The sequence below is a fragment of the Podarcis bocagei genome (assembly GCF_964188305.1).
Source record: "Podarcis bocagei genome assembly, chromosome: 15".
Taxonomy (NCBI): domain Eukaryota; kingdom Metazoa; phylum Chordata; class Lepidosauria; order Squamata; family Lacertidae; genus Podarcis; species Podarcis bocagei.
In genome coordinates, this window is record NC_138141.1 from 41048056 (window position 1) to 41061743 (window position 13688).

Consider the following 13688-nt stretch of genomic DNA (forward strand, 5'->3'; position numbering starts at 1 on the left):
TATGTAGCATTTGGAGGAGACTAAACGCAGTCGCAAAAAGAAAGAAAGAAAAGACTTAATTGCAGGCCTGGCTGTGGCGTGAAGCTCAACACAACTTGGGCAAATAAATCACATCTTCCATAACGCTTTCTGCTTCTGCAGCTTTCACTTTTTGCTATGGAATGCCCCAAATCCCTAACGGAAGAGAGTCTCACGCTAGAACTTTGCACAGTACATACCCTTCCTAACCCCTCACTTTAAGCGAAGCTTGGAAATGTGCATCTTGTGACCCCATGACTCCATTGAAAAGAAGAAAGAGAAAAGCACAAGTTAGACCTTCAGGGCCTGATTAGGCTTCAGGCCTAATCCCTCTTACTTGAGAGTAAGCCCCATTCAGTTCAATAGTACTTATGCCTCAGTAGACACGGTTAGAGGTCTGTGCTACGAATCAATTTCATCGGTGGCTTTCTGTGTTGTGAACTGCCCTGAGATCTGCGGATGAAGGGGGTGTATTATTATAAATAATAATAATAACAATAATCATGACAGCCTGTAAGCTTATGCACTCTTACTTGGGAGTAAACTCCAATGAACATAATGGGACTTGCTTCCAAGCAAATCTGCATTGCATTGTTAAATCAGCATATACACACACACACACACCCCAGCATTGCACCGATGAAAAGCTTTTTTTTAAAAAAATGAGACTTTGATTCTTATTCAAAGAATAAAAGTTAGTCCTGGCCTCTCTATATTGCTCTGACTGCTGTAGGTAAAATGGAAGTGAGATTATAGGGTAGGGAGGAGGGGGTAGGGAGGAGGGATTTAACTCACTTCACATTTAAAGACGAGTCTACCTAATTTTTTCAGTTTCTGACAATAATAATAAAAATTTCACGTTCTGAAACTTCCTGAAATGAAACAAAGTTGTGCTTCAAAATTCATACTTCTCAAATTTCACAGCGTGCTTCTCTAGCCAAGTAACATGTACAAAAATGCATTGTATTGTTTTGGAAAAAAATGTGTATGTTGGGCAAAATTGCACACAAAAATGTCGGTATTAGGAGAAATGTGCATGATTAAAATGCCGATCAATTTTCATTTAAAAAATATGCAGACTGATGTGGAAATGTGGAGACGTAAATTCAAGATGGGGGAAATGAGAAACGGAGAGAAACTGACAATGGCAGATTATCCCATCGTGTGTGTGTGTGTGTGTGTGTGTGTAAGTAAGTAAGTAAGTAAGTAAGTAACATAAGCAATTTATTTCAATGTGTTTTATTTGCACAGAATGCAGGCTATGAACTTCTTTCTTGGTGTCCGTTCAGACCAGATCCAAAAGTATTTATTTGTTTTGACCACAGGTCATAAAAAATTAACCCCCTGTTCTGAGTGTCTCTGATTTCCCTTGTTTCCTTTCTTCCAGGTATGTTACTGGTTACGACAGACACGCTGGGCCACGATTTCCATGTTTTCCAAATTCTGACCCACCCCTGGTCGTCTTCGCAAAGTGCTGTCCATCACTTGTACACGTTACACCGCGGGGAGACCGAAGCCAAAGTAAGTTGCATAAGAAACCACGAGGCTTTTTATCTGACTTGGCAATTGGAGGAATCAATGTGGGTGTCCTTGGAAATTGCTTGTCTTGCAGTCAAGTCAGAGGAAGGCCATTTAAGATGGATTCATGTGTTTTTCTAACAGATTTGTGTGTGTGTGTTTAACAAGATGATAAAATGTGGCTGCGTTTGCACTCTCAAGTCCCACAAACGAACAGTTCGCAAAGTATGAGCATTGGGTTTGGTGGGTCAGTGTTAAGAACGGGAGGGAAATTAGATCCAGCTTGCATTTAAAGGCGAACCTACCTCATCCACACTTTCTGAGACAATATGCAAGCCGAACCAATGTCATCCTTTGAAATTTACTCTTCTCCGAATTTTGCAATCCAGTTCACCAGTTAAGTAATACATGCAAAAAACAAAAATAAAAAAAACCCATGTACTAGGGTAGAGGTTGCATTTAAATGTATATATTAGTGTAAATTTCATACAAAAGTCCATTATATTAGGGAAAATTGCTATGCAGAAATGTGTATGTTGGGAGAAGTCTGCACTAAAATGCTGATGAATTTCCATTTTAAAAAAATTCGCTAACTGACTTGGAAATGTGGAGAACCGAATTTAAGATTGAAAAAACAAATGAAAAACAGAAGCCAAAATTGTCCATCCTTACTGTCATATGACTGGAATGTCAAACAAGCAAACTGTAATGGCAACAGGCTAGTGTAGAAGATGCTGGTGTTTTGGTGCCTCTTTTCTCAGCTGACCTGATCTCAGAATGCTTGTCCAATGAAGCAATGATTGACTTGGCAATTCTGGAATGGTACATACCCCTTGGGGAACAGATTATTGCCACCTTTGCAAAGAGCGCCCTTTTAAAATTTTCCAGAGAAACCAATGGATGGTATCGAAATTGTTTTTGGGCTTATTGCTACTATTGTAGGTTGAAATCCTATTACATCATGGGCAACTAATGTGGTGCCTTCTAGTTAATAATTTTGAATATACCAGGGATAGCCAGTGTGGTACCTCCAAATGTTTAGCTGGACTACAGCTCCCATCAGCCCCAGGCAGCATGACCAATGATCAGGGATGATGGGAGTTGTAGTCCAATATCTGGTCTACTCAAACTTTTGAATTTGATTGGCATGAGAGAGGGGAAGCAGCACAACTACCTATTTATTGGGAAATGGTTTTCTTTATTCAATATTGGAATAAAGCTTATGACATAGTTCAACCTTATTCAGTCATGGGAATTATTTGAATGATAGGTATATATGCATTTATTTTCTCTTTAAGACAATTGGATTTAATTTTAGGTAGCTGAAAATTCTCATGGATACAATGGCTTGTAACTGTATTAATTAATGAAACTATTAATTATTAGTTGCCATGGTAGTTGTTACTTTATTTTATCTGATATGGTATGGCAAATAAAGGGTATGACATAATTTCACAGTTCATTAACAATAAGAAAAATTGCTAGAACCAACAGCAAATTTAAACAGATAGAAGCTAGCAACAGGTCAATCAAAGGAGTGGAAAAATGAAAAACCAATCCATCTTTATTGCGGTCAAAGACCAGACAGAAAGGAGTGGAAAAATGGAAAGGTCTTTAGGGCTTGTTTAAAACTATGAAATGAGGGAGACAAATCAAGTTTTCAGGGGAGTTACAGAAGTTTGGCCACCACTGAACCTGGTAGTCACCAACCTCACTTTTTTAATGCCACAGAGAGCAGGCCTTCTGAGGCCAATCATAGGGCCTTGGGAGACTCAAAAAGGTATTGACGTTCCTACAAATATGCTGTTCCAAACAGTTCAGAGCTTTTGAAGGTTAAAGCCAGTACGCTGAGCTTGGGACCAGTATTACTGAGGCTGGTGGCTTTGTTCTGCACAATCTGATGGTTGTAGACTGTCTTCAGGAAGAACTCTGTCTAGAGGAAATTCTAGTAGTTTTGGTCCGGAAGCAACTAGTTTGAGCTGGAGAACCAGGCATAAGTGAAGCCCTGCTGGATCAGGACAAAGGCCCATCTAATCCTGCATCCTTTTCTCACACTGGCCAACCAGATGCTCTAGTGAGAAGACATCAGGCAGGACTTGAGCGCAACAGCACATTCCCCGCTTCTGATTCCCAGCAACTGGTGTTCAAAGGTATACTGCCTGTGACAGGGAAGGTAGAGAAAGATGGTCCTCTAGCTACATATGCCACCTGCATCTTCAGAGATAGTGCCAGGGCCAGGAGAATGCCCAGTGGGCATCCCTAACCAATTAATTGCAAACTTGTGTTGTTTAATCGTTTAGTCGTGCCCGACTCTTCGTGACCCCATGGACCAGAGCACACCAGGCACTCCTGTCTTCCACTGCCTCCCACAGTTTGGTCAGACTCATGCTGGTAGCTTCGAGAACACTGTCCAACCATCTCGTCCTCTGTCATCCCCTTCTCCTTGTGCCCTCCATCTTTCCCAACATCAGGGTCTTTTCCAGGGAGTCTTCTCTTCTCATGAGGTGGCCAAAGTATTGAAGGATCTGTCCTTCCAAATTGCAAACTGGGTCTGTGGTTTTCCAAGCAACCAGCCAACAACACTGTCTTATCTGGATTAAGTTTCAGCTTGTTCAGCCATCCTAAAACTGCTTCCAGCCACCTCTTTAATAGTTTTTTTCATCCCCCCTCTGGATTGCCAAATGAAGACAGGAGCTGGAGCTATGTGTCACACACATACTGGTGGGACCTGTGCTCAAACCCCCAGATATTATCTGGCAAAAGACATTGAGTACCATGAGGGAACCATGTTAACTTTCTCCCAAAATTAATCCTGGCCAGTCATCTCATAATGATTAGGATGACGTGATGTCAGTAAGGCAAAAAAAAAAAAAAAAAAGTCAACTGAGGATGAAGGCAAGTAAAATTCATGGAGGAGAGGGCTATTGAGGGCTATTAGGCATTATGGCTATGCCCTTCCACCACAGTTGGAGGCAGCAGTGCTTCTGAATACCAGAAATCACAGGAGGGGAGAGGGCTCTCGTGCTGAAATCCTGCTTGCTGGTTTCCCACAGGGACATCTGGTTGGCCACTGTGAGAGCAGGATGCTGGAATAGATGGGCCACCGGCCTGATCCAGCAGGCTCTTCTTGCATTCTTATCTTTTTAAAAGAAGGCAGTGTAAGTGAATGAATAGCCTGATGTCATTCAGGCAAGCAAGATGAATTGAGGGCGAGTGTGAGGAAAAGAAGGCAGTGTAAGTGAATGGGTGAATATTTTCATAAGGGGTGTTGAAAAACCATCAAGGAAAAGGAAGTGTATTCGACAGTGTTCACAAAAAGCTGTGGATAGTTTTGGCTTGGCTGTAATATATTTAAATGTATGCAATTTAAAGTTGGCTCAGATACCAGGGCAGAGAGTGAACTTTATAGCCATCAAAAGGCCAACAAGGAAAGAAAGGACAGCTGAGCCACTTTTTAACCAGCCAAGTTGGCACCCTAGTTGGCAAGAGGCGTCTTGCTGGGTTTTACAGGCCCCCCTAACCTCTTGGAAGATTTCTGGCAACGATGCCAAATTGGCGGTTGAGATTGCCAAGGATATCCTATCATTTGGAACGTTTATGTAATTGCACGTATATGTTTTTAGCCTTTGTGTGTAACAAAGTATATCCACTTCAGCGGCCTGGGGGGCTGCAGGGGGAGTAACGTGGTGTCTTGATAATGCCTTGCTCGGCAAAACCACTAGTGTGCATTGCGCTGTAATCTACGGGGAGCTTTGAGGGTGCTCATTCAATGTGCAGCTCCCTAATTCTCAGCGCTGAGCATGCCATGGTTCGGAAAGGTTGCTTTATTTTCTTGTGGAAGTGTTTTATGATACATCTATTATATTGGCCTAGACGTAGCTGCACAAATCTGGCTTGTATGAAACCTGTGTGTGGCTTATGACTGCTCTTTCATAGGCTGAGAAGCCATGATTTAAGATGAGGATCGCCTGCCCTTCTTACCAGGGGGTACCGGCTGCCCAGTGAGCTGTTCTTTGTGAGGCTAATCTAGAGGTTGCCCATGTATTTTAGATGGAAAAAAGCAAGAGATCACTGGAGACCTACAATGTTTTTTTCCGCTTTCAGTGAGATCTCGTGTCAGGGGTGTAACCTATATTTGCCAGTGGCTTATATTCTGTCCAATACAGTGTGTGTGTATTTACATACACATACAGATATAGGCAGAGGTGCTTAATGCAGACTACAGCTGTATGCTGAGCTGATGTGGGACATGGACATTTATCTGCTTATATATTCCCCTCTGAACTAAGAAGGCTGTGATGGTTATCCTCCCTACTTCTGTGTTTTGCAGATCATTGCAAAACTCTCTCCCTGTGTGTTTGGTGACTTTCATAGGGGAGGACAAGTTATAAGTGGCAAGGGGGGGGGGGCTTACCTTACTCTTTAAAGGGAAGGTGGCCAAGCTGAATAAAAAAGCTTGGTTGCCCTCAGCAGCTTTCCTTTTGCAGTTTTGAACACAGCACCCCATGTAAGTGTGTCATGACCAGGGTTGGAGTAGAGATTTAGTTTTGCTTGCATTTGTTTGATTTTGTTCGCATTCTTTTCCAGTCCTACCAGTGAGGATTGAAGCTGGGACCTTGTTTGTGCCCAGCAGTTTCTATAACCACTGAGCTGTGGTTCCCTCCCTGCCTTCCACTTCCTCCCCCCCCCCATGATGCTTTTAAAAACGTAAGAAGAGCCTGCTGGATCACGCCAATGGTCCATCTATTCCAGCATCCTGTGCTCACAGTGGCCAGCCAGATGTAAGTGGGAAACCCGCAAACAGGACCTGAGCACGACAGCCTCGCTCCCCTCCAGTGGATTCCAGCACTCGGTATTCAGAAGCATTGCTCCTTCTGACCATGGAGGCAGAGCGTAGCCATTGATAGGTTTTAGCTCTATGAATTAAACCAATCCTCTTTTAAAGCCATCCAAGTTGGTGGCCATCACTGTCTCTTGTGGGACCAAGTTCCATAATTCAACAATGAACTGCATGAAGACGTACTTCTTTTTTCTTTCTTTTTTCTCTCCCCTTCCTTCCTTCCTTCCTTCCTCCAGTTTCCACCAGGATGCTATTGATGCTTTTTCATCTGTTATCTCAGCATCATGCTTTTAAGTTGCACACTGCCTCGTTACATCTTCTGCGAAAGTACAGCTTACAAATATTTCGAATGAAATAATTCGCTGCTGAGCTGGGGAGCTCCAGATGCTGCTGAACTACAATTGCCATCAGCCCAAGATGGCATGGCCAGTGGCCAGGGATAACGGGAGCTGTAGTTCAGCAACATCTGAAGGGTGATAGGGATCCTCCTCCCAATTTGCACAGTAGCTAGGTTGTCTCAACATGCCTCAACCACTGAATGATGCGCTCTGCCCTCAGACCCCACCCACCTTGTATCAAAGTGCTTTGATCCCTTGAAGAGCACTGTTTAAACGCTGGATATTGTTGTTCGGCAGCAGAGGAACACCGTGTTCTGGAGGTATGCCGTCTTCCTTTGTAAACAGATAAAGGTCTGGGTTTTGGCCCGGCTGCACTTGTCTCTTTGATCTTTGTGCATAAACACACACACACGCATACACCAAAGGGCCCGCAAGTCACCTTATCTCAGTACCAAGCAAATAAACGCAGCGATAGCGAGGCGGGCTGGTGGCCAGAAAAACCACTGTGTAATCTTTTTGGCTGTCCGGCCTTTGCTTATTCTGACTCGTAGGCTGTTGTCACAAGCGAGCTCGCCCGAGCCTCGTTAAAACACAGAGGACCATGTAATCATGTTGGCGCTACTTTTCCGGGCTATGCGAGGTTTGTTTTCCCAAATGCAAACTTTGACAAAAGTATGTTTAAGGTTAAGCTTCATGCATCACTCTGGGGTGGCTCCTGTCTCTCCCGCCCCTTTAAAAATAATAATTTTTATTTAAATTATGGGGTGCTTTAGAGGTGTGCACTACACATGGAGGGTGAGCTGGAAGTGGGGTTGGGGAACATATCCCCGCTCAAACCTCCTTGGCATTTCCGTATTCCGCTGAGCTTGTCTGCCAGTGCAACATGGATATTTCTTATTATTTATTTATTGAATTTATATACTGCCCTATACCTGGAGTTCTCAGGGTGGTTCACATAAAAAGATCACAGTATATAAAATAAAAATAAAAGCAATAACCCAATAATACCCCCCCAAAAGAGCCACATTTTAAAAGGATATGGGATGTTGATCAGGTCAACCAAAGGCCTGCTTAAAAAGGAACGTTTTTGCTTGGTGCCTAAAGGTGTATAATGAAGGGGCCAAGCAAACCTCCCTGGGGAGAGCATTCTGCAGATGGGAAGCCACTGCAGAGAAGGCCCTGTTCTCTTGTGGTTTCACCATAGAGAGGCAGGGATGGAACGACACTTCCGTAACCTCCAAAGGGTATAACGGACAATGGCTGCTTCCAGTTTAATGCATCCTTTTCATTGTTTTTAAATGGAGGAGCAAGATCAGTTTCACCCACTCTGCCCATTCTGTTGCACCTGTTCTGCTTCTGAACATGTTGAGTATCCACACTCTTAGCCATGTCCTTCCCAGTGCAGCTGACAAAAGTGGCCTTCAAGGTTTTCTCCTGTTATTCCAGGAGTGGGGTGGGGACATGTTTCAACCTGAGGGCCACATTCCCTTCCGGGCAACCTTTGAGGGCCACATGCCAGAGGTGGGCAGGACCAGAGGCAGAAGTGGGTGGAGCAAAAGTTTACCTTAGTGCACTAGGCTAACACTCATACACCACTTTCTACCATCCATTCAGAGAAACAAGAGGCATTATCAGAGTTCAAGCACACATTCCATCCAGGAAATTGGGCTGGGGAGAAGCTCCCTGTTTGAAACCCTGGGAAAACTTCTGCCAGTCAGTGTAGACAATACTGAGCTGGACTGAAAGATGATATGACACTGTACGTTCCTGAGACACTTGTGGAAATGTGGAACTCCAGTTCAAGAACCCTTTTGCTGTTGATTTTTTCTTATTTTATTTGAGACATTTATATACCACTTAAACACTCACATTTCTAAGTGGCGTACATAAACCACAGAGAGAATAAAGCAGTTTAAAAATTCACCGCAAACCCAAACCCGAATGCTACCTTAAAATGCCTGTTGCACTAAGAAAGTCTTTGTCGTTCTCCTGAAGCGACGATGGTGCCTTTCTTGTCTGGGTTGGGAGATTGCTCTGTGAGTCTGGGCCCATGGCACTGAATTCATGTTGTCTGAGTGGCTGTGCTGCGTCTTCAAGGACAGAAAGTTATGCTGGGGTGGAGCTCGGATCAAGCCTCTCGAGCTGCCGGTTTCCTGGTGATGTGACTTTGCAACCCCCCCCTCCCTTCATCTCTCGCCCCATCCTTAATGCCTTTGGCAAGGCGGCAACTGTGTCTTGGCCACTTTTCCAGCGATGGAGCACCTGCATAATAGCCATTAGCTCAGTCTCCCCAACCCCGGTCCGATCCTGCAGCCTTCAGACCATCTCTTCTTCCCCTGTGGTATCTCCTTTCTTGTAATTGACATGGGAATAAAACTTTAAACAGCGGTGTCTAAATGTACTCAGTGTTGCATTACTCACTCGGTCTGTGATTACCGAGTGTATGTTTTCACTGATCTTTAACGGAAAAGGTGATTGTGAAGTAGGCAGGGCAGGCTGGTCACAGACACACACCTGCCTGACTCGTAGCTGAGAGAGGGCCTCAAATATCTGAGCCAGCATTTCCCCCAAACTTCTGATCATTGACACAGATGCTATTGTTCTGAATGAAAACGGGAAGTGCTTGCACCTGAAAAATCCTACTGGGGGGAGGAATGGGCTGAACATCTATGGAGTGTTTCACTGAGGCTGAGGTCATCGGCTGATAGCATCACTTTCCATGTAAACCCAATTGTGCTTAATGTCATCTGCAGCCTCAGAAACCATTCTGATACCGTACACCAACAAAATGAGGGCCTAGTTTTCATCTTGAAACAACTTGGATTACATTTTAAGAGGCTGGGAGGCAAGGTCCTAACACCACACTTTGCAGGCCCACTGTTCAGGGATCCCACAGAGGAATACCAGGAAGACCTACTGAAGAAGGAATCTCCTATATATATCCAGGAGCAAATAAGCACTGCCACAATTCAGGAGTCTCACCCAGTGGTCTTCAGGGTTGGGGTGGGCAGACTTCTGGTTCTTGGGGTCCTTTTATTTTTACTAGAATATTGATATCCACTAACCTGCACCAAGTGTAAAATAGTGTTTAGAATTAAGGAACCCATATGCTGTTCAGGAATTTGTTTCCAGTTCCAGAATTAAATTCACAGACCTATCATACACAAAAATCCGCTCCTGGTTTTCCCCCTTAGCTTTCTTCATCTCAGCCACCTAATTTTTAAGGAGAGAGGAAATAAAGGAGTATGGGCTTTCTAACAATAAACTGTGGGAAGTCAGAAAGCCTTGCTGGTCTACTGCAAATTGCCCAGAAATCTCCCAGTAGATCATGATCTACGTTTTGCTTATCTAGGTATTTTCCTAAATCTACAAACCAGGAAGTTACTTTAGGAATTAATACTATATGAGCTCCAACCTCATGCTTTATGCTGTCAGTACCCCAATGCAACATATAACCAACCTCCAGAAAACTGTAGCCCATTCACAATGTCCCACAAAATAATATTTTTGAAATCATGAAGGTAGGTAGCCCATGCATTGATCTCTGCAAAGGCCCTGAACAGCTTGGTTCCTGGATATCCTTATATCCCAGCTTGATCCTTAAAATCACCCTGAGGAGCACTTACTTCGTTCCCATGTTACAGAGGCCTGACTTGGACTCAACTAGAAGTTGGGCATTTAGTGTTACCAATCCCATGCTGGAAACACTCTTGCAGCAGAGATTTGGCAAGTATTCTTGCTTTTGACTTTCAGGTGTCTCTTGAAGACCTCTTTGTGACCTTCATGTCCTGGATTTCTTTTACTTTTTCCAATGGTGTTTTATGTTTTAACAGTGTACAGTGCCCTGACATTTTATGATATGGTGGTATTGAAATACTGCTATAAATAATAAATAAACGACGACAAGCCTTTGCAAACAATATTCTTGATGGTAATACAATGCATCTGGCCCTGGGGGAGATTTGAGACCCAGCCAGGAATCTAGGCAGGTGGTGTGGTTCTGGGGCAGGAATGTCCTGATGTTTGGCTCCTTAGGATCATTAGTAAGTGTGGAGATCTGGTGAAGGTTCCTGCTCTCCTTGGTGCTCATAAGAAGAGCTTGCTGGATCCGGCCAATGGTCCCTCTAGTCTAGATTTGCTACATACATTTTTCCCATCAATAATAAATAATTTTATTATTTATACCCCGCCCATCTGACTGGGTTGCCGCAACCACTTTTTGTGGATTCCAACATAGATAAAAACATAATAAAGCATGAAACATTTTTTAAAAAAACTTATCCATACAGGGCTGCCTTCAGATGTCTTCTAAAGGTTGTATAGTTATCTCCTTGGCTCAGGGGTCACATAGCTGCCATACATTCCAACATTTTTTTGATGAAAACAGGGATGTCCAGTGCTATTTTTTCTAGAAAAAGAGGTGCCAGAACTCAACATAAACATCTCCTTTGTTCTCTTATAATGGCAATGGCACTCACTTGAGAGGTGCCAGAACTGAGTTCCGGTGTGTTCTGGCTAGAAAAAAAAGCCCTGGAGATGTCCTAAGGAAAAGTGGGACATTCCGGGATCAAATAAGAAACCAGGATGCCTTCTTTAAATCCAGGGTGGTCCCTGGAAAATAGGGACAGTTGTAGGATCCAATAGCATTGCAACTCATGACATGAGAAAAACAAGCAAAACCCTAGTGACTAACCAATGTGCCATGAGTGAGATCTAGAGCAAGACTAGATCTTCAGCTGAGCCCACCTAAACTGTCCAGAGCTGTTCGACAGTGGAATTTGCTGCCAAGGAGTGTGGTGGAGTCTCCTTCTTTGGAGGTCTTTAAGCAGAGGCTTGACAACCATATGTCAGGAGTGCTCTGATGGTGTTTCCTGCTTGGCAGGGGGTTGGACTTGATGGCCCTTGTGGTCTCTTCCAACTCTATGATTCTATGATTCTATGATTCTATGATCAGCAAAAGCTCAGTATAGGGTGTCTTTTAGGGATATTGAAGGCATGGGAGTAAGTTTACTTAATACAGTTTGTTAAATTATCCCATGCCTTGAATTCAGCAAATTCTCAGAAGGCAAAAATCATCCTGACTACTTGCTCCCCCCGCCCCATAAAATAGCAAGGCTTGCTATGAACAGAGCAAGTTTCATCACAGTCTATTTGTTTACTATCTAAGCTTGTAAACTCTTTCAGGCTAGAGACCTTTTTATTTTTTGCTCATGTTCTCCGTAAGCATGTATAATGATGGGGATACATTTGGCCTTATACATTTGGCAGAGCACATGCTTTGCATGCAGAAGGTCTCAGGCTGAAACCTCAGTGTCTCTAGGTAGGACTAGGAAAGACCCTGCCTGAAACCCTGGAGAGCTGCTGCCAGTCAGTGTGGACAGTACTGAGCTAAATGATCCAATGGTGTGAGTTGGTATAAGGTGACTCTCTGTGTTCCCACACAAAGTGTGGCACCTATATAATTAACACTTTATACAGTGGTGCCCCGCAAGACGAATGCCTCGCAAGACGAAAAACTCGCTAGACGAAAGGGTTTTGCGGTTTTTGAGCTGCTTCGCAAGATGAATTTCCCTATGGGCTTGCTTCGCAAGACGAAAACGTCTTGCAAGTTTGTTTCCTTTTTCTTAACACCGTTAATAAGTTGCGACTTGACTTCGAGGAGCAACTCATAGAACACGGTGTGGTAGCCTTTTTTGAGGTTTTTGGTGATTTTTGAAGCTTTTCCAAAACTTTTCCGACACCGTGCTTCGCAAGACGAAAAATTCGCTAGACGAAAAAACTCGCGGAACGAATTAATTTCGTCTTGCGAGGCACCACTGTATCTTTACTACAAATGGTGCATACATTTTAGAAGCTATGCTCTAAAGGCACCCCCCCCCAAACCCCAGCAACAATGTTTAAGGGTTGGGACATGGGCTCTGGTTCTGTTCCGCTGAATAAAAACCCAAGGGGTGTGTTTACGGACATCAGTTTTGCCGCCCCAGATCCTGAGCTGTGCCTGGGCTTGTAGAGCTATCGCTGGGTAAACTGACCCTTTGATCGCTGTGTTATCGGAAGCTGATGTCCCCAGAGTGATTAACAAATCAGAGAAGGGGATGAAATTCCATGCCTGGTGCTTTTTGTGCTACTGCTCCTCGGGTTTGTTTCTGAAAATGGGACCCTCTCTTTCCATCTCAGCGTGGGCGAGTTTGTGCCACCTCTAGATGCAAAAATACTTGGCGAAATCGGAGATAGGCTGAATTTTTAAGAAGTGGCGTGGAGGGAACAAGCAGAGAGAGGCAGAGTGGTGCCTGCTAGGGATGAACAAATCTGTCAATTTGGATTTCTTTCGGTTTCTCATGTTCCCAGTCTGACACATTTCTGTGTCAGTTTTCCATTTTTTTTTAAAAAAAAAGGTCCTTATGAGAATTGATCAGCATTTTAGGGTGCATTTCTTCCAATGTACATATATTTGTATGCAATTTTGCCTAATATATTCCATATTGCTTCCACAAATATGCACATTTTAATACACACTCTTCTGTTACTATTATTAGTATAACAATATATTTATAGTTACAGATAGGTAGCCGTGTTGGTCTGCCATAGTCAAAATAAAAAAATTCCTTCCAGTAGCACCTTAAAGACCAACTAAGTTAGTTCTTGGTATGAGCTTTCGTGTGCATGCACACTTCTTCAGATACACTGAAACAGAAGTTGCCAGATCCTTCTATATAGTGAGAAGGTGGGGAGGGGTATTACTCAGAAGGGTGGTGGGAATGGGAGATTGGCAGATAGCTGAGATGAGCCTGTTGACGACTCTTAACGACTGTAATAGGTCTTACAGGAAAAGGCAAGGGGTGAGAAGGTGAGAAATGGCTTAGTCATGTATAATGAGATAAGAATCCAATGCACACGAAAGCTCATACCAAGAACTAACTTAGTTGGTCTTTAAGGTGCTACTGGAAGGAATATATTTATATCCTGTCTTTTTC

At 43.5% G+C, this 13688-nt stretch overlaps 1 protein-coding gene across 7 annotated transcripts in view; it reads left to right on the plus strand.

Moving 5' to 3' along the window:
• The window catches only part of BCAS3 (BCAS3 microtubule associated cell migration factor), a 470437-nt gene that overhangs the window by 123789 nt on the left and 332960 nt on the right, over nucleotides 1-13688 (plus strand). For all 7 annotated transcript variants that reach the window (XM_081172929.1, XM_081172926.1, XM_081172924.1 and 4 more), the window contains one exon: nucleotides 1406-1539. In XM_081172929.1, the coding sequence (XP_081029055.1) occupies nucleotides 1406-1539 (134 nt within the window). The remainder of the gene's footprint in view (nucleotides 1-1405; nucleotides 1540-13688) is intronic.